This window comes from Dipteris shenzhenensis, chromosome 19 (assembly GCF_047967505.1).
Source record: "Dipteris shenzhenensis isolate YYH24624 ecotype China chromosome 19, Dip_SZ_1.0, whole genome shotgun sequence".
NCBI lineage: Eukaryota > Viridiplantae > Streptophyta > Polypodiopsida > Gleicheniales > Dipteridaceae > Dipteris > Dipteris shenzhenensis.
In genome coordinates this window covers 45,495,628-45,516,143 of record NC_141614.1, presented here as the reverse complement: position 1 = coordinate 45,516,143, position 20,516 = coordinate 45,495,628, and the positions used below count along the sequence as shown (strand labels likewise).

General features: G+C 46.5%; 1 protein-coding gene across 2 annotated transcripts in view; it reads left to right on the top strand.

Annotated features, from left to right (window-relative positions):
* The window catches only part of LOC147890531 (uncharacterized), a 28,998-nt gene extending 9,876 nt beyond the window's left edge, over positions 1–19,122 (top strand). Inside the window, exons 6-8 of one of the 2 annotated variants that reach the window (XM_087390873.1) lie at positions 10,266–10,472; positions 18,531–18,577; positions 18,735–19,121. In XM_087390873.1, coding sequence (XP_087246999.1) covers positions 10,266–10,472; positions 18,531–18,577; positions 18,735–18,792 — 312 coding nt within the window. In that variant the 3' untranslated portion in view covers positions 18,793–19,121. Of the gene's footprint in view, positions 1–10,265; positions 10,473–18,530; positions 18,578–18,734 lie in introns of both variants that reach the window. The other variant, XM_087390875.1, reaches the window with a different exon arrangement.
* The last annotated feature ends 1,394 nt before the right edge of the window (positions 19,123–20,516 follow it).

The window sequence follows — 20,516 nt, the reverse complement described above, 5'->3', positions numbered from 1 at the left end:
TCCCAACTCTCAGGAAGAGTACACAACAAGAAAGTAGCCTTGAACTCCTCATCAAGGTTCAACCCCTGTGCAATCAGCTGTGTAAAGATAGCATTGAACTCACTCAAGTGTGAGGTCATAGCTGTACCTTCCTTCATGCGAAGATCAACCAGCTTCTTCAACCAATAGACCTTACTGGCTGAACTCTTTTGGGCATATAATTCCTCTAGTCTTTGCCATAGACCATAAGAGGTCTTTTCAGCCTGTACATTGAACACAAGAGTGTCTGAAATAGTAAGCATGATAGCTGCCCTCGCGGACAAATCAAGCTCTTCCCAGTCATCAGCTGCCATATCAGATGGCTTGACACCCTTTACCCTTATGGGCTTAGCAATCTTCTTTAACAGAAGTACATTCAAGCACTGTTCTGCCCATAATGCATAGTTATGTGCTCCTTCCAGTTTCTTTATGTTCAGAATTGAAGAATCACCTCCTCCTGATGCCATATCAGATGAGGAAAGTACCTGACTCCCTGGAAGTAAAAAAAAAGACTGAATAAAAAGTTCTGATTTCTCAGAAAAGCCTGCTCTATTCAAGAGCCAGAAGCACTCTCAAAGGTGCTGTTTTTACTGTCAGTAAAATCTGCAGCAAAACAGTAAATGTCCCTGCAAATACTGTACCTTCTGACAAACTGTTCTGAGCTCAAGGAGGCATAAAAAAACAGTAATTTCAGACTGCTGCTGCTGCTCAACAAGAGCTTAACAGTGCATAATTATCTGACAAAACCACCAACACTGCTGTACTGACTGTACTGATCACTTCTCCCACCTCAGATGAGGTATGTCACTGACTCAAATTGCAGAAACCACTTGACAAACACCCCAAAAAACAGGAAATGACCCTTCAGCCTGTCACAAAACCTGCAACAGTAAATGGGATAAATCCCAAGCAATCACCCTTATACCAAGGGGAGAAAATGCATCTGAAGATCTCTGTTGGTAACCCAAGTGCTATCAAACAAAGTCTGGGCAAAAGCCCCTTGATCTGACCCCTGAATCAAGTGGAGAACACCTCAACAATGAGGTAGCATGCAATATGAAATCTCTCTGACACTTGTACCTGACAATGTGTAATGCATAGGCTGCCCCTGTGTACTCAGTAACAACACAACTCACAACGTACAGACACAAAGAAGAAAATCTTTTGAGCACTGTCAACGATGGGCAGTTAGGGACCGAGTAAACTCGATGCGCCCTGACCAAGCGTGGCTCAACTGAGATTTTCAAAGTGTGTACAAAGAATGTGACCTGCAACAAATGTCACCAAATGCACTGCGGAAATAAAGCAAATGTGTGCTCCCTGGCTACACACTGCCTCAAGGCATATACTGCAAACACATCCAGGCAAAAGCCCTTTGATAAGATCACCCAAAACTGAGAATTTCACTCAGTAAATGCATAGAAACTCCTGCTGTACTGCTGTCCTTCTTGCAGCACGCGCTTCCCCCCCAAAAAAAAATGAGACTTTGCAGCAAAAAAAAACAACCAAGTCCTGCTGTTTCGACGTCAACCCCTGTGTACCTGCAGACGGACTGTCGTCCGTACCTGGGACAGTCTGTCGTCCGTACCTGTGTACGGCTATCCGTACGACTGTACGGACAGTCCGTACAGCTGATGTAAGAGCTGCTGTACTGCAGCAGGCTGGCGACGCCCACGCTCTCCTCAAAGACCTAGCAGCTAGTAGCAGCTGCTATGAAGCAGCTGGCTGCCTGCTGGATGCGGTGCCTCGAGCTGCAGCTAGCAGCTCTTGTGCACGAATATCTTCGATCAGCGACCAGCTCCGCCCGTGACAAAAAATCTGCAGATCTGCCGTACGAATGCGATACACCTAGACGTGACACCGCGAAAATGCACCGCGCAGAAGACCTGCAGCCCGCGACCGCCGTATCCACTTGAAAACGCGCCGCCGTACGAAATCGCCCTGGTCCGTACAGTCGTACGGACGACGTACGGCAGTACAGAACTGTCCGTACGTCCGTACGGTATGGGTGAGGTTGAGGGAGAGTGAGAGACAGCTCGATGGCTCTGATACCAGTTGAGAGGGAGAAGAGAGGAGAAAGAGAGCAAGAGAGTGAGAGTCAGAGAGAGACACACTTGTGTGGGTGTGAAGTGAAGAGTGAGCCACACCACAAACTCACTTATGTTTTATTAGGATTAGGTTTACCCTATGACTGTCTTAAGACAGTCATAGGTGTCCTATCTTTAATTCTTTTAATTAAGGGTAGGCAATGTGCCTTTACCCCAACAGGAACAACTTAATCTCTCTATCCTACATGAATGACCAGGGGGTTTTCTATGCCTTCTAAGTTTATTTATCTCCGTGTTTGAGTTATTTGAGATTGCAGATATTTCCCTAGTATAGGGAAAATATATTTATCTTGGTTCTCAGCTATTTTCAGTTGATGGTTACGCCTGTTTAGACACCTTTTGTGGTTATGAGATTAAAAAAACAGTTTGTGAATACAGTTTGAGGCGGTGTTTTATTTCATTTAAAATTAAAAAAAACACCCATCGACCTAAATGGAAGTAGAAGAAGAAGCTTCTAGGATGGATCCCGTAGAGTCGGGAGTCCGGCCGAAGGTGTTGCGCCCAGCAGGTCATACACTATCTGGCAGAATTGCAATGTTAGAGGATGCCTTGCAACAGATTTTAGTGCAACAGTTACAAGCAAATGTAGGGCAATCTGAGCTCAGATAATTGGTTCATAGTATGTCTGCTAGACCATCTCGTGAAGAGAAGGTAAATTTCCAATGGAACCGGAGTCTAGTGTTCATACGGTCGAGCCTAGGAGGGCTAAGGTGCCTAATATTGCCAATTATAGGCCAGAAAAGTATTCTGGTCGGATGTCTGACCGTAGTTCCGATATCATTGAGACCTGGTTACACAAATGGGACGAGGTCTTCGCCATTTGTGAAATCAAGAATGATATGAAGAAAATCTGCGAGGCCACCCATATGTTTAATGAGGCAGTGGATAGGTGGTGGATAAAACAACAGAAAGATGGAGTGGCATCCACTACTTGGGAGGGATTTAAAAAGGAATTTAGAAAACACTTCCTACCTCGTGACGAAGCATCCCGAGCTTGGGATCAGTATCGAAACCTTCATCAGAGAAATTTATCAGTGGCGGAATACACTGATAAGTTCATAGAAAGTGTAATGAAAGTTGATGAACCCCTACCTCAGTCAATCCAAGTAAAAGATTTTATCTTTGGATTGAATGATCGAATCAAGATGAAAGTTTGGGCTAAGTATGCGAACACGCTGGATGAAGCAATTGCAATAGCCCTGAACTATGAGGATGCAAAAGGGAACAGACCAAGTGGGTTTGTGCAGGTTGGGACTCAGTATGGGTACCCGAAGAAAACTGGGTTTAAGAAGAAGTGGATTAGCAAAGGGAGTGCCTCACATCCTAGTGGTCAATCCAAGCAGGCGAAACCAGTTGAGACTCCTAAATCAAGTACCACCATTGGAATGAAAAGAAAAGTAACACCAATGGCAGCCCGGGCTTGGTCGAAGTCTTCTTTGAATCGAGAGTAAATGAAAAAAGTGAGGAGAGAAGGCTTGTGTTTTGGATGCCTTCAGCCTCATCAGTGGAAAGATTGTCCACGAAACAAGGATCGTCGGATGGCTGAGATGGTGGTCTTAGAATGCGACATGGAAATGGAGGGAAGTCCCAGAGCAGAACAAATGCAGATTCAGCTAGCGGGATCTTCTCAAAGGTCAGTACTTTTTTTGTTATGTGTGTCTGTTGCTAAGTTAGTAACTAGTGCACTTGATAATATCATGTCAAAGCCCGCAGTAACGGGATATACAGCCTTTAATGATTAAGATGAAAGGGCAAGTAGCTAATCATGATGTCATTGTGTTGTTTGACTCAGCGTCAACGCACAATGTAATTAACTCCAAGCTTGTAAAGAGGCTGAAACTAAAGACTAGTCCATCTGACTGTGCATATACAGTCAGAATGGCAGATGGAAGTTTAACCGAAGTATGGGACCAAAGGGTTATCCAGTTGGAGCTTCGAATTCAGGACTATGCTGAGAAGCTTGATTTTGAAATGACTAAGCTTGCTCATGCAGAGATAGCTTTGGGTAAGGCTTGGCATTCTAGGAAGAATCCAGTCATAGATTGGAAAAAGCACATTTATCAATTCAAGATGAATGATGTGCTGTATGTCTTACGAGGTGAAAAAGTTATACCTCAAGGACCGTTGGTTTCCGTAATGGAAATTCAAAAGCTCAAGAAGAGTTTTTGTTTCTTTGTACAGCATCGGTAGAGCCGATTGATGATTCTTCGGCTAGCACTGATGTTGCTCAAAATGGAGAGATGGCTAAGTTGGCTGATCAAATAGCAGAGGAGTTCTATGATTGTTTTAGGGATGAACTACCTTATGGGTTACCTCCAGAGCGGAATGTTCAGCATAAGATTGAACTAATCCCTGGGGCAGAACCTGTAAATAGACCTCCCTAGTGTCAGGATCTGCTGTAAGAAGGGAGGCATAAAAATCGGTGGCAACTTGTAAGATGGCATCAAGATGTGTCTAAAGAACTCCGCCTAAATCAACAAGCTTTGAGACGCTCTCCCTACTATGTCTGGCGTCAAGAGTAGAGAAGAACTGCTGTTGACCCTACCTCTCATTTGAGTCCAAAATGACTCTGTGGCATGAAAGGCATACTCTGCTCTCTGATCTTATAGTAACTGCTGCTGAGCCCTTGCTGTAGCAAGGCGAACCTGAATCGAAGCATCTGTAGGCCTCTTTTGCTTCTCCCTTTCGAGGGCAGGCAACTGTTGGCGGATACCTATCTCATGTCTGAGGATCTCACCCCTCCTATTACAAGCAACTGAAAGATAAAAGTCGCTAATATCGGAGAGGGCTGCGGCTAAGTTTGAAGGAGAAAGCTGCCCATCTTGCAAATGAGATACCTAGGTCCTCAACATTATCTCTGTAAGGCCCTCCTCTGCATAAAAGGAGATACCCAGGTCCTCAACACTGTTTCTGTAAGGCCCTCCTCTGCATAAAAGGAATCTGGAATCTTAACACTGGCAGAGCGGCCCCTCACATGAGGATCTAAGACCATCAGAACCACTGGAAAATGATCCGAAGTAGACACCCCAGCTGCAATGCAAATATTACCACCTCTGTCAAGAGCCCAATCATCCACATAAAATATGTCAAACCGTGCATGTATGGGCATCAGCAATCTCTTGTTCGACCAAGAAAACATGAGAGAATGTGGCTGAGTGTAAAAAGCATCATCGTGCCAAGCATCCCTGTCATTGTACTAGAAAAGGAAGGCATCCCACGTTGCTCTCTCTAGGGAGTGAATGCCACCTTTCCTACCACCCCTTTTGTGTGAGGGCATTTCAACCATGTTGAAATCACCCCCTATAATCCAAGCATTTGCAATATGTGACCGAGAGAGCAGTTCCTTCCAAAAAAGAACACGATCCCCTCTAGAATTGGGTGCATAAAGGTTTAAGAGACCAACCTTATGCCCACAAAAGTATAAGCCATTGAGCTCTGGAAGGGACTAAGATCCCGTGTCCAATCACCAAGGAGAGTATAGAAGAAGAAACAGAGATGCAAGTACCTCCCCTGGTGCCCAAGGCAGGTGACCAAAAAGTATGGCCTGAAAGAAGCTTACTGGACTTGGCACAATCCCTGACATCCAATTTGTGTTCCTGAATCATTAGAATGTCCATGGGACCCCTAGCAACACCTGGATGAAGTTGGTTATGAATCAGCAGCTTGCGGCGGCGGTGAGGTACACCCCCGAGGCCCTGAACGTTCCAACTGACAATCCTCATCTACGAGAGGAGGGGGCCAGGTGGAAGATCCTACCGGACCTAGTAGCGGAGAAAGCCCTTTGTTGTGAAAAGTTCCTCCTATTAAGAGGAGGAAAGGCAACTGGGGATAGCACACCCACACCTGCTAAGGGGAAACTCTGTCCACGGATGTCTGAAAAATGTGCTTCCCGAGTGTAGAGGGTACAAACTCCTCCTCTACCTCAAACTCAGCCAAGTCTGCCAGAACTGAAAATGAATTCGTGTGAAGTACCTCTGGCGCAGGAGTGCGAAGGAGCCCTGCGGAAGGAGTGGAACCAATAACCCTCTTACCTCTGTCAGAAGGAGGGGGGTGTTGCAAGAACTCAACCTCGGCCTGAATTTGCATGACCTCAGCCACGACTTTGGCATTATTCTCAAGTAAGGCATGGGTCTCTGCCGAAAGGATCTCCCTAGGTGAACGCTCCTGCACATGAACACGTGAAGGGGCAAGAGCAGTCTCATCTGCACATGGAACCGGGACAAGAATGTCTCTTGCTTGAAGAGACGGGTCCGTGGTCCCATCAGTGGTAGCCTGAGGTGGAATTGGCTCCCCAACTACAGGCACCCAACAAGGGATGACCGAAACAGGACATGTTGACTGTCCTATCCGCGCTGTAGAAGTACCACGATGAGAGACCGGTCTTGGTTGTGAAGACGAAGGTCTAGCAGCGCGTGAAGTGGTAGGAGTTGGTCGTGAGGAAGGTCCAAGTTGGGTGAAGCTATGAGGCGACCCGTGGATCTTTTAGGTCTTTTCTTTTTCCTTGGGCAATCTCTGGCAAAGTGCCCAAGGGTCCTGTAAATCCTACACTGATCCTGTCTCCCTGCAATCTCGACTCTCTGTCTGAAGGAGCCATCTGGCGCTGAAGCATAATGTGGTCATTCGAGATGCTAGGGTTAGAGACAATGACCCTAACACGCGGTACCCCATCGGACCTGACTGCCTCTGCTGTTGAAGAAGGCATCTCAGGGAGAGGAGGGATCTCAGTAACCACTCCAAAGGTGGCTCAAATGGAATGTAGAAGTCGATGGTACACCTGAGGAAGGCCTGGAAATCTGATGAAGAGTGACGTCGTCCGGTTGTCCTCCTCGACAAGATCAAAACCCAATGAAAAAGGAGTCGAAAAATTCCTCCTGGAGCTCAGTGCGAATGGGCTAGCCTGAAGCACTGTATGTGCAATCTCCGAGGAGTCAAAAACAATTTGGAAGAAACCTCGCCCAAGCAGACAAACATCTGGGGTGCCCTGCGACTCATATGAGTACTCCCAAGATTATGTCCAAATGGTCCGATCAGATGAAGATGACCCAAATGTATACAGTCTTATGAATTTCCCTTCCATATAGATATTGAAATCTAGTCTGGCAGTTCAGAGCATGATCCTCTTGAAGAGCCACCTCTTCCAGAAGTTTATGCTCCAACCTTTGTCCGCAGCTCCAGTCGAGGCGCTGCCCGCGGACGAGGATTCCGGCGAGGGTCTAATCGTAGTTTTCATTGTAGAGATCTTGAGACTTTAGAAGAACTGTCAGACTCCTCTCTTGCTCCTTCTATCCGCCGCCTTCCTCCTACAAACAAGTATTCTGGTCCCTCCGTGTTTAGACCCCCTCATAGTGTACATGACTCCTCTTATGGTTTCCTTCCTCCTGCTTTCTGGAAGTCCCCAATTACTACACTTTCTGTTCCAGCTCCTTCTTTCCACTCCCCGCCAAGTAGGTCATCCCAAAAACCTCCTTGCTTTGACCAGTTCGAAAGTCTAGGAATCAATATCGATGGCCTTCGCATTCATCCCAAGCTGATTACTGATAATTGCACCAAACTGCAAACTTCTATAGATTCCTTAGACCGCAAGCTAGGTGAGCATCTAACTCAGTGCAAACTTTACACTAACTCTGGTCCGCGTCCACAAGTGTCCTCTCCCTTCATGACTTCTTTGCCCAGCCTGCTCAACCTGTCCGCAATCCGATGAAGACCTGGCTTGTTACTATACAACTTATGCCTCCCGGAATACCTCCACATGAAGATCAAGTCTTGTGCAATCAAGAAATTCAAGAGCTTCTCGACCTGGGGCTCATATCCCAATCCCGATCTGAATGGGCAGCTGCGGCATTTTATGTCAACAAGCACTCCGAACAAAAATGGGGTAAGAAACGCATGGTCATCAACTACAATCCCCTTAATAAATGTCTCCTTTCTGTTTCATACCCTATTCCCAATAAGGAATACTTAATGCAAAAGATCTCTAGCTCCACTATTTTCTCCAAATTTGATTTGAAAGCTGGGTTTTGGCAAGTTGGCCTACAGTCCGCTGATCGCCATAAAATAGGGTTTATGGTTCCACAAGGTTTCTAAGGGAAAGGGGGGAAGGGGTGGGGAAGGGAAGGGAAGGGAGGGGGGGGGGGGGGGGGAGGGGGAGGGGAAGGGGATATCGGGCAATGGGCAATGGGGAATGGGGGAAGGGGGAAATGGGAAAAAGGGGGGAATGGGAAACGGAAGTTTGAATTTTAGAGTGGGAAGTTTGAATTCCTTGAGGGAAGTATATTGACTCTCACGTCTCCCTCTCCCTTTTCAATCACACCCTCCCTCTCATCGTGTTCCCCTTCCTTCCCTTCCTCTCTCCCTCTCCCTCTCCCTTGCGTTGCATCGCGCTCCCTCTCCCTCTCTCTCGTGTTGCACACCCCTTCCCCTTCCCCCTCTCCCTCTTTTTTGGACAAGGACACCCAATTTTGTATTCAATGTGATAATATACCCTCTTCTCAGGGACCTATTGTATCTACGATGCAGCTTCGGAATATAATAAACACTTCTCATTATGATGTGTATCAGTGTGTTTTGATTCTGGTTTCTTCATTTGTTGTCTCTGTTAATAACAAAAATGATTCAAGCGTGTTTGAACACCGTGAATTGAGAAGTTTGTTAGATGCTTTCATAGATGTATTCCCTATACAACTATCGGAAAGTTTACCTCCAGAACGGGTAGTAGATCATTGCATAGATTTAGTACCTGGGGCTCAACCTATTACTATTCCACCTTATAGGATGAGCCCACTTGAGGAGGATGAGTTAGCTTCACAGCTACAAGATAATTTGAATATGGGCTATATTCGCATAAGTAAATCACCCTGGGGTGCACTTGTCCTCTTAAGAAAGAAGAAAGATGGTTCGTGGAGAATGTGTGTTATCCATAAGGTTTTGGAATGGCCCATCCCTCAGATAGTGAAACAACTCCATTCTTTCCTAGGATTTACGGTCTTTCTATGGAAGTCTGTGTGTGATTATTTGCACATCAAGGCACTCTCGACTAACATATTGAAAGGTCGTGGACGCAGGTCTACCCAGTCGATCTCTTGGAATGATGCATTGAACAAGGTTTTTGAAACCTTGAAGCTAACTATCAAGGAAGCTCCTGTTTTTGCATTACTTGATCCTACCCGGCCTTATGTTTAGAGGCCGATGCGAGTGATTTTACGATTGGGGCAGCTTTATTTCACAGCATTTTGCTTCTTCTTGAAAGACAATTATATGAACTGTTGTCCTTGCGTATTGAGATGCAGCTTGTTTTAATATGCCTAGCTCCAACTATTGTCAATTTCAAAATCTAATCATTAGAGTTATGCCCTAAATAGCCAGTGTTTTCATATCAGGCTTAGCTATTCCTACCCCTTGGTTAGACTGGTCAGTGTACCGCAACCCTCGGCTAATAACATCATCGGGTTTGCCTTGTCTCAACTTGGCTTGTGCCATCCGGGGTTAAGAGGATTCTTAAATTTAAGATCTATCGAGATCCTATATTCATACAGCCTTAATCCGAGATTGTTAAGCCATGATTAGGCCCCTAGGGATGTAACAGATCTGAGCCTACCTTTCTATGAGGGTAAGTTCTCATTCCTTTGGGTGAGGCCCTCTACTAGAAGCACTCCACATGTGGCTTCTTAAACTCTAGATCTATCCAGATCCTAGATTCATCTAGCCTTAATCCTAGATAGTTAAGACATGGTTAGGCCCATTAGGATCTAAGCCTCTCTTTCTATGAGGATGAGGTCTGTTTCTTTGAAAGTTCTCATTCCTTTGGGTAAGGTCCTCTCTTAGAAGCATCCAACGTGTGGCTCCTATGGAGGCAAAGTGGATTATCAAGGCTTGCAAATTTTGAAGGGGTAGATGAAGAAATTTGACAACTTTGGCCATTTCAATGTCAATTTTTGGCAAATGTAGGAGGAATTTGCAGAGTGGTGGCATTCAAGAGAGAGGGGTTCATTGCCTCTTTGAAAGCCTGAAGGTTCATCGTCTACATAGATATTTAAAGTTTCTAGCATGATACTTTTATATTTTTTATCTCTTTTTTTGTCTCGTTGATTTTTGATAATTCTATAGCTGCTTATATTATTTTTGTTTTGGTTGATTGTGCAGTGGCTTATTATTTCAGAGTTTCATTGTACACTATACTCAGGGGTTGAAAGTGGCTATTTGAAGGAAAATTTTTCTGAAAAGATACTGCAGGATATTTATCTCAAAACAAATTTGAACATACCTGGGTTATTTGCAGGGGAGCATATAGGACTTGCTGATGCCCTTCCAAAAGGTCCTGTCCCTCCAGCTAAGAGAGAAGTTTTGCAGGTGGGGCATCTGATGCTTTACAGTACCTATTTTTCCTCTTGGTATGCTAAAGGTTTAATCCCACCCATTGAAGAGTATCCCAAATCTCTAGACTGCTGTCCCATATCTCTAGACTTCTTGGGAATTTATTTTGTTGAACACATAGCAAGGGTAATGTTTGAAATAACGATTGATGCTTATATAAACAACCGTTGGGAAATGGTAAATTGCTCACTTTCTGAAAAATTAGATACATAGTCTGGGCGAATCAGGTGGAAAATTAATGGATACATAGGCCTTTTGAAGCTTGGTGGAGCGCGCTTTGAAAGTCAGAGGGTTTCTATAGTACATCTATTAGGAATCAACAAGGATGGAGGAGCTGCTCAGTGAGCTCCCCCCTGCTGCCCGTGGCGGCCTGTAGGCTGCCTGCGGCTCCTGTCTACTCCGCCCGCTGCCCCCTCCTCTTCGTTGCCCCTCGCCCTCGCTCTACCTCGCCCCTCCTCCCTCTCCGCTCTGCCCTGCCCTCCCCGCTCCACCTCCGCCCCGTGCCTTGCCCCCACCCCGCGCCTCCTCCCCTTGCAGCTCCCCCGGCTTGCCTTCTCCCCCGCCCTACCTTCTCCCCCACGCCACCGTCCCTTGCTCCGCCCCCCGCCCTGCCTTCTCCCCCGCTCCACCCCTCCTTCTGCCTCCTTGCCTGCCACTCCCCCTCCTTGCTGCCCCGCACTTCCTCCCGTCCTTCTGTCCTCCTCTCGTCAGTGCACCCCCCTCGCCACTCCGCCTCCCCCCCCCCTTCTTCTCCTCTTCTCCCGCCCTCCTTCCTCCTCTTCATTCCTCCTTCTCCTCTCCCTCCTTCCTCTCCCTCCTTCCTCTCCCTCCTTCCTCTCCTCCCCTCTACTTTCCCTGCCGCCTCCCATTCTCTCTCCTCCGTCTTTCTGCCTCACCTCGCCTCGTCGTTCTTTCTTTTCCTTTTTCATTTGCCTCCCTGCAGCGGGAGCATTCGTGTTTGTTACGGTGAAAGAAAATCTTGGTGGCGATCTTTGGTCTGGCCAGAGGGACTCTATGGCAGCACCCTAAACTCCCACAGCCGTCAAGGTTCTTCTTTCCCCAGCTGAGAAGCAATAGGTACAACAGGCAGTTCAGTCCCTCCAGGACAAGGCGCTTGTGGGCAGAATTGTGGGCCTCACGCCTACACGGAGACAGGTGTGAGAGTGGATCCAGGCGAGCTTGACATTAGAGGGCGACTACATCTAGGAGGTCACCACCTATGGACGAGGCGTTTTTCTCATCCAGCTGAGCTCCCCTGACACCGCCTCGACACTTGTGGAGCAGAGTCCCATACTCCTTGGCCCGCACCTTGTGTGACTCTTTCCTTGGTATCATGGGTTCACAGTGGAGGACATGGATACGACACACCATGTTCCACGGTTTTCGGCTACACTCCGTTTCCCAAGGCTCCCCAAGGAGTATCGAGCCATCCTCCCTTTCATTGGCCGGGCATTTGGCACGGTGCTAGAGTCCCCGCCAGAGACAACGGCCTTCGTTCTAGCAGATGGAGTCCCCAGGATCAGACTGGTGGTGGAGAGTCCGGATTCCCTCCCAGAGTTGATCCTTCTCGAGACCTTGGAAGGGGGCACACTTCGCAAGAGGGTGGAGATCTCCGGGTTACCAGGTCAGTGTCTTCGATGCAGGCAGATGGGCCACCTCGCCAGAGATTGCCCCTGTGGCCTCCCTCGCGCGCCTCCTCCCCTTCCTCCATAGAGTAGGGAGAGTCAGTAGGCCCGAGTTCAGTGCCCTCTCAGGCAGAGCAGTAGGAGTCTCAGACCCCATGGGTCTCCCCCTCCTCCATAGAGTAGGGAGAGTCAGTAGGCCCGAGTTCAGTGCCCTCTCAGGCAGAGTAGTAGGAGTCTCAGACCCCATGGGTTACCCCCTCGGAAGGGAACTGGACACATGTTAAAAAGAAAAAGAAAACAAGCAAGCAGGCTCGCTCTCCTTTGGACAGAGGAGACACAATGGATTGCTCAAGAGATTAGATCGCTTCTATGTTGGGGACTGGGCATTACACAAAGGCGGTGCTACCGGGATTCTAGCAGGTACCACGATGTCTGACCACTCTTTGTCTGACCACTCTCTAGTGGTACTTCACTTGGATCAGCCCCGCCGAGGTCTCCCCTAGAAGGGGGTCCGCATCCGAGAGGACCTCTTGCAGGACGAGGAGATTCAGCAGGTTATGGCAGAGATCTAGGAGCACTCAGAGATGGCATCGAGTGAGGGCTAGGTTGCATGGGTTGCCGATGCGATTCAGAGGAGCAGTGTGGAGCTGCAGGCTCACGCCCTCAGGTGGAGGAGGACCCTTCAGGAGCGCGAAGCATCATGGCTTGGAACATTTGGGTGGCTCGGTGCAGTCTTGTGAGGGGAGAGCACCTGGTTCCACCCTCGGCTACCTTGGTTGCCATGTGGCAGGATATCATTTACACTCTATGGTCCACCACTTGGGAGCGTGGGACTCCAGGCTCCAGGGCGACTATTGAGAGGCGTGTGCAGCTGCAGGCTCACGCCCTCAGGTGGAGGAGGACCCTTCAGGAGCGCAAAGCATCACGGCTTGGAACATTTGGGTGGCTCGGTGCAGTCTTGTGATGGGAGAGCACCGGGTTCCACCCTCGGCTACCTTGGTTGCTATCTGGCAGGATATCATTTACACTCTACGGTCCACCACTTGGGAGCGTGGGACTCCAGGCTCCAGGGCGACTATTGAGAGGCGTGCTCGTTTCTGCAAGGCTTGGCCTGCAGGTGTTTTCTACATCTTCACTTCGCGAGGGATTCGCTGGCTGTATAGTCCCCCCACTTGGCTGTTAGCCCCAGTTCCAGAGATCTCCTAGACAGTGAGCTGGGCTTCTTTGGAACAGGCCGGTTTTTCTTTCAGCCTTTTCCGATTTTTTCATACTCAGCACCTTCGGGGCTGTTGTCTTGTATGAAATATTTCAAGCATTGATAGAAGGTTCCTTTCTTTGAAAAAAAAAGAAAAAGTACATCTTTCAGATATCCCAAAGATGCAGAAACCTGAAAGTGCTAGGCTCCGTCTCCTGAGCAGGAGATCACTGATGACAGAAAAGGCTTATGCAGACAGACCTTTTTGACAGTGCTGAGGTCGTCTTAAGGCACCCTCTAGCATATGTAAAGTAGGTTTGCAGGGGGTCATTCTTGAAATGATTTTTTTGAGTGAACCTTGGGGCCTCTACAAGAGAAAACTCTGATGGTAGTTTGAGGGTGGGTTGTCCTTGATGTTGTCTTCTTTTGCTTGATCCCTCGGCACAGATCATGTGATCATATTTGTATGTGGATGCACTTCAGCTCTTGGCCCGGCTGGTTCTCAGGTCAGGCCAGAGGGCTCTTAGTCCATTTTTTGCCGTGTTGGGGGGCTGTCCCATCCATATTTTGTTTAATAAGGTCATGTATTGCTCAACTTGTATCTTCTAGTCTATTTTCGGACATTTTTTGTCTTATTAGAATGTCCTAGTTCAAGGGAAAAAAGCTTTAGGCTTATTGATTTTTTATGAATATTTAGGAATGGATTTTAATCTGATGTGGGTCTGTCCTTGTTGAGCAGAGAAATGTTAAGATCTTTGTGCCGTGTGAAAAGCTTCAAATGAGTGAGTTGACTCAAAAGCTAGATGTTCAAAGGAAGTGAGATAAAAGGGCATATTAATCTCCACTTTTGGATCTTATCGTGTTCATGCAAGAGGCCTAAGTTAAGAGCATCGGCTAAGTGTTGATCATGCCTTTACATTGCAACATTCACCATGGTCCATGTATCAGGAGGAAGACTCATCTGCTAAAGATGCCAGCATGGAAAATCCTTGTAGACCTGCTTCAAAACAAACTTTTCCAGAACATCTTCCCAAGCCTATGCCACAGATGCATATGTTGCTGTCCCAAGCATCTTACAAGTGACTAAGGGTCGCCTTTGCATTTTGGGAAGTAGCCATGAATTTAGAGCAGCAGAGTTCAGATTGGACGTTTGGACACTCCATGAGCCATTTTCTTTCCTGTCCAGCTGGAAGAGAAGCATCTTGCTAGCAATATGAGAACGTAAACTCCAAGCTTAAATTTAATCACTTTTTGGCATCTATGTATGGGTGAAGGTCTGTAAATGAAAACTCATGTCGTATTGTGACACAAAATGCGTTTCTGGGCAGTAGAAACATTTCTTCCTGGAACGTTTCTGTCAAACATGCAAAACGGGCTGTTGTTTCTCGACATGTGTGCACTAGGGCAGGCCCCGAAAACACCATATATGTCCATATTCACCTATGATCTATAGTTCTTATATATTCATATATATGTAGGAGCTACAGTTTACATATATTTTGAAATTCCATTGTTCAATCGAGAGAGAGAGAGAGAGAGAGAGAGAGAGAGAGAGAGAGAGAGTCTATTACAGTCTTCGGAAGACCAAAAAGGGTCTATGAGATTAAAAGAAATTGATACAATGAACTGTTGGGTGGAGCCACTAAACAGGCATCAACACCCAGGACATACAAAATCCATAATCCATAACCCTACCCATAATGGCGTCGATACATAGAAGGGAAAAACTCTCTGAGTGGAAGCCAATGAAAGTGCCAGCCCTAGGCGGGGGGCGTCAGGGTGTGAGGTTGCAAAAACCCTATGATAGGGCGTTGGTAGCTGTCGGCGTGTGCAGCTCGTTGAAGTCTCCTGATTGTAGCCCTGCGGTGAACGATTGCCACAGTCACTCCTGTGGGTCGGGCATCGGGTCTAGTAAGCATGGAAGCAAGGTCCCCTAGCGTGATCTGTGCCTCAGTGCGCCGGCGAGTCTGACTTGTCTTTGACTTTGGCTCGGGTTCCCGGGGCTGCCACCTCCGTGAGTCCTACTGATCAGTATTGTATGGCTGGAAAAACTCGGTGATCATGCTCTGGGTGGAGTTTGGATGTGTGTCATGATCTCCCCTACATGCTCTGAGCAACTGCTCCTTGTGTCGTACGCCCTCATGAAGGAAGGCTGCCAAGCATCTTTGGTCTGGGTAAGAAAGGAAACTGGGTAGGGAGCCAAAACCATGTCTAAAAAGGCAGTGGTATCGACCTCTGATTTCGTAGTAGACCGGGCACCTGAAAGTGAAACGCTCCTCCGACTCAGTCTCCAAGGAGTCGCACATGGTACAAATGTGACCCTCTTTGGGTATGCCCTCCGCTCGACCAATCTCTATGCGGAGGCTTGTGATGAGACCCAAAACTGCCTGATCGAAATCCTCATGGAGTGGGGGAGGTGGATCTGTGTGTATCCTGGTGGGTCGATGAAGTTTTGCTCCCGGGAGATCCATAGACAGTGGTCTGTGTAGAAGTTGAGCTTCATAGGGAGATCACAGGGTGTCAACCAAGTGGTGAATGTGTGTAACTGTAGGAGATCCTCTTGGATGACCTGTTTCACCTCGTGATATGTGAGCAGGAATCGGGGTAGCCTGTCTATATTGAGCCCAAGGCTCTCAAACCATCTGCAAGTATGGGCATACCAACACCCAAGATCCCCCTCTGTTGCTGCCAGTGTCATGGAGGAGTATGAAGCCAACCAAGGAAGCCTTCATCGCCCTATGGTCTAAGATCCATACTGCCGAATGAGGAAGAGATATGTGATGACTTGGAATGCTACATCGAGCTGTAGTGAGGATGCCCTGAACTTAGCCAGAACTATTTGATGTCGAATGGAAGGCTTACTGCAGATCATCCGTGAAAGCGTGAGAACCTGAAGCCTCTCAACTCCAGCCCACTCCATCTCTAATAGATCAGGCCCTCAACAAGGGCTGCCACACATACCTACGGTTCAAAACCAAAGAGTCCAAGAGGAGAGACTGAGGGTCCTAGAAGTGAGTGTGAAAGTAATGTCGCTCAAGTCTGGCCAGCGCATCGTACCCCCTACTCAGTCGAGCCGGTAGTGCTGGTCGCATGGTAAAGATCGGGCTGAAGAACATGACCCCCAGGTAGATGTAGTATGAAACTACCTCCACTAGTAACCCATCCAAGGTGAAATGATCTCTGTGCATGGCTGCCCGAGATGTGTTAAAGATCATGACCTTGGTTTTACCAAGGTTGACCTTCAAGTCATGTGTCTCACAGAAAGGATGTAATGCGTCTAGGTGTCGTTGGAGTCCCTCTGCTGAGGAAGATAGGAGGACCACATCATCTGCATATCAAGTAAGGATCCGGCTAGAGAGCAATCAGTCCCCACTAGGGTTCCGATAAAGGTCTCAAGCTCATCTATGTAGAGGCCGAACAAGGTTGGTGGCAAAGGACAACCCAATGGTGCTCATGATCTCCTCTGTCGACCCTACACCAGTCTGAACCCTTCCTGGGTCTCTTTCATAAAGTGCCATGACTGCCCATATGATTATTAATGTTTATTAAAGTCTTCAAAAGACTGATGGGTCCATGAGACTTGAAAAAGCCTGATACAAACAAGCTGAAAGGGTGGAGCTACTAAATGAACATCGACACCCATGCTACATGCTACATGCTACATAGCCATAAGAACATCAATACAGAGTCATAACATAACATCAATATGACCCTCCCCATCACCAACATCATCATGTCATCAAAATACAAAGCCAAATCCGGTCCAATATTATGGAGGACCCAATGACTGGCGGGACAGTGGTAGTACGAAATCAGAGAGAGTGCTGTCGACTAGCTGTGGGTACTGCTCAGTGTGATCTCATGGCAGAGGCTCTGCGTCGGACTAGGGCTATGGTGACCCTTGTCGGTTTGGTCCAACCCTGAACATGGAGCGAGAGAGAGAGAGAGAGAGAGAGAGAGAGAGAGAGATGTATAGACTCTAGATATGGACAGTAAAATCTTTAGAATGTAACGTCTGACAATGTGAGATTTTTGAAATGTCAATCTTCGAAACCCTGTAGTAACGCTTTTCAAGAAATGTTTCTGGTGACCACAAATCCAACCACAAGACTTTCCCATAGTGACATACTTGCGTCCAAGGTTAGAGAGCTAGTAAAACAGTGACCATATAGGTGGATGGTTGAGGAGGCATCAAACCAAGAGCTAGTCGGTGTTTCTCGAATAGCAGAAAGCCTGCATGGGCTGATACTCTAGTGTACTGATGTGCTGCCTGAAGGGCAAGAGGATGCTGTGACACTTGGAGGGTTGCATGCAGGCTAAAGTGGGGGCACAAATGAATGAACAAATCGAGGTTTTCCATCTCCTCCCCTCCTCCCTCCTCCCTCCCTCAACTACACACTCACCCACCTACCCACCCACACCCATGCACACCCATGCACCCACATACAAACAAAAGAGTACAGTTGGAAATGCCCAGACCTTCTTGGAAATTTTTTCTGCCAATTAGGCTAGGCTGCTTAATACTATTAGCTGCATGGCCTGTGTTCTATAAATGCTTTCGGGCAATTAGCCTAGCATAACTAATACTAAAGCTCCATGACTTCTGTCCTTCCACCTTACCTCCATTTGCTGGAGATTGCAGTGTGATCCTGAGTGTCAAGTCACATTAAAGTTTTCTCAGACCTAAGGAAAATAAGGTAAGTGATGTGAGCAAACCTGAGAGACAAGAAACAAAAATGTGGAGACAGACCTCAGTGTTGTGTGAATAAGGTTCGTTTGTGCTAGTGATGGACTCTGCTGCAGGCTAAGGTCAAAGACAGTGGAATCCAGATCGTAATGATATAGATCAAGCATTTTATATTTTATGTCATTGCAAAGCTCAAGATTTGGGACTCTCAATTTAGTAAGCTATCAAAGAGGGAGGAGAGGGAAGCTGGGGTTTGTTTTTTAGGGGTTGTTCTGTTTTGGGCACACATTTGGTAGTGCACAGGGTTAGGACAACATGCTTGTGGCTTTGGAGATACCATCAAACTTGTGGATCTATCAATTGCTTGATTGAATTACGCTCTCATTTTAAGTATTTCTGGTAGTTGTAAACTCAGTCTCTATTTCTTGTTTTCCAACTTTCTTGTGAAAGGCATATAACAGAGAGTTTTATTATCAGAGTAAGAACAGATGGGCCTGAAAGCAAACTACAATGCAATGATGTTGCAGGTGTATCTTACTGCTTGGCTTGCAGAAGTGAATATCAAAAGGAACAGGTGAAACCCCCAATTTTCATCTTGAGTTTTTGAAAGGATCCTTGACATTTGCATGCAAACTGGTTTTAATGCTGGCAGGAAATGGAGGTTGGGTGTCTTGTTCTGGGCTTTAAGTTTTAATCTCATGGTTGATTAATAGTGGATTTAATTCTGGCAGGATTGAAGAGATACTGAAAATTGTGAGTGAAGAGATTCAGTTACATCTTTCAGCCTAGTGTTAATGTCTTCTGCAGAAGATCTATCACAGTGCAGGAGGAAGCATCTATTGGAACTACATACCAGATCAAACTTTACAGCTCTAAACTTTCTATTTCAACTTTATACTTTCAGTAATATGCATGTGCAATACATTAACAAATGCAATAATAAAGATACCCTTCACCTCCGGAGGCCCGGTGAAACTCAGTACGAAGACCTTGTATAAATGGATGCTCAATATGTATGGGTGTATGGATTTGTATGTGTGAGAGCATATGTATATACTATGGTCTACATCCACTGTTGGGCATTGATGATGCATTGGGATATCATAGTAGCTAGTCAGTGCTATGCATGGTTGAGTCTTACATTCACTTGCAGAGTGCCAACAGAAACTCAGTACAAGGACCTTTGTATAAATGGATGCTCAAGTATGTGTGCACTGATGACATCAGTGGGGATGTCATAGCAGCTGTCCCTGCTATTCGTGATAGAATTTATGGTTTTCAACCTTACGAGTGACTATCATGAGATTGAAATTGCACATTGTGTTGTGTTTTGAGTGGATCAGTTTGAGCATGTTCTTGGATTTATTTTAGATATAGGCTTCTGTCGGATTAATGGACATGCAAATTTTGCCTTGTGAAGTTTTCATCCATGTTGTTGCTGTCACCACAATGTAAATATCCTAAGTCAAAGTACAGTTGACCATTTATTTGATCATAATTAAAGAGTTTTATATGTGTTAATTACGGTCAAAGAGTTATTTTAATGGTCAAAGGATTGACTACGGTCAAAGATACTTGACTTTAGTCAAGTAAACCTGACTACGGTCAGAGAGTGTTGACTTCGGTCAACAAGACTTGGCATGCGCCAAGAGGGGTTAACCCCGGTTAACCAAGATGTGCCAACCTCGGTTGGAGAGACTTGGCTATAATTAAGGCACCTTGACCTTGGGTCGAAGCTCTTTAATTATAATCAAGAGTGTTGACTCCGGTCAACCAGAGAAAAAATATATATATATATATATATTTGTTTAGATGTGCACATGTGTTCAGTGGGGACGCCCACCGTGACTAGGATTAGTCCACAGTGTGTTATTTGCATGCAAAGCGCTAACAATTAATGGGTACCATGGTGGTGCGCTTTAATTAATTGTTGCAGGTACTGGCAAGGATTATTTTTCCTAAGCGAAATGGGAGCCTGACAAGCACCTAGGAAGCGGTTCGTGTGACCGAGAGCTTTGAAGACTCCAGAATGGCCCTAAGTGGCTTGTAATAAGAGTTAGTCTAGATTGTAGACAAGTGGCATGTTGCCAATTTGAATGGGGTTTGAAGCCCTTGTAAAGAAGGATTTCTTTTCACGTAAAAGAGAGAGACTTACGAGACAGCTTCATGCTGAACTTTTGTAACAGATTTTCTGAAATGAATAAAGACCTTCGGGGGGGTCCAGCCCGACAATTTGTCCTGGGCCCTAGTGTATGTTCAGAGAGAGAGAGAGAGGGAGAGCTTTTGGAGAGTTAATTTCAGTCGTGGAAATACAGTCAAAGCTGTTTCGTCAGTTTAGATTGTATAAGCCATAGCTGTTGTATCACCCTTCGTCGAATACGGGTTGTATTGCTGGTTGTATTGGTATCAGAGCAGGGGTTCATAACCTTCTCAGGTTGTGACGATTCAGCACGAGAGAGAAGATCCAACGTTGCCCCGAAGAAAGGATGGCGTTGCCCAGAGAGGTGGCAGTT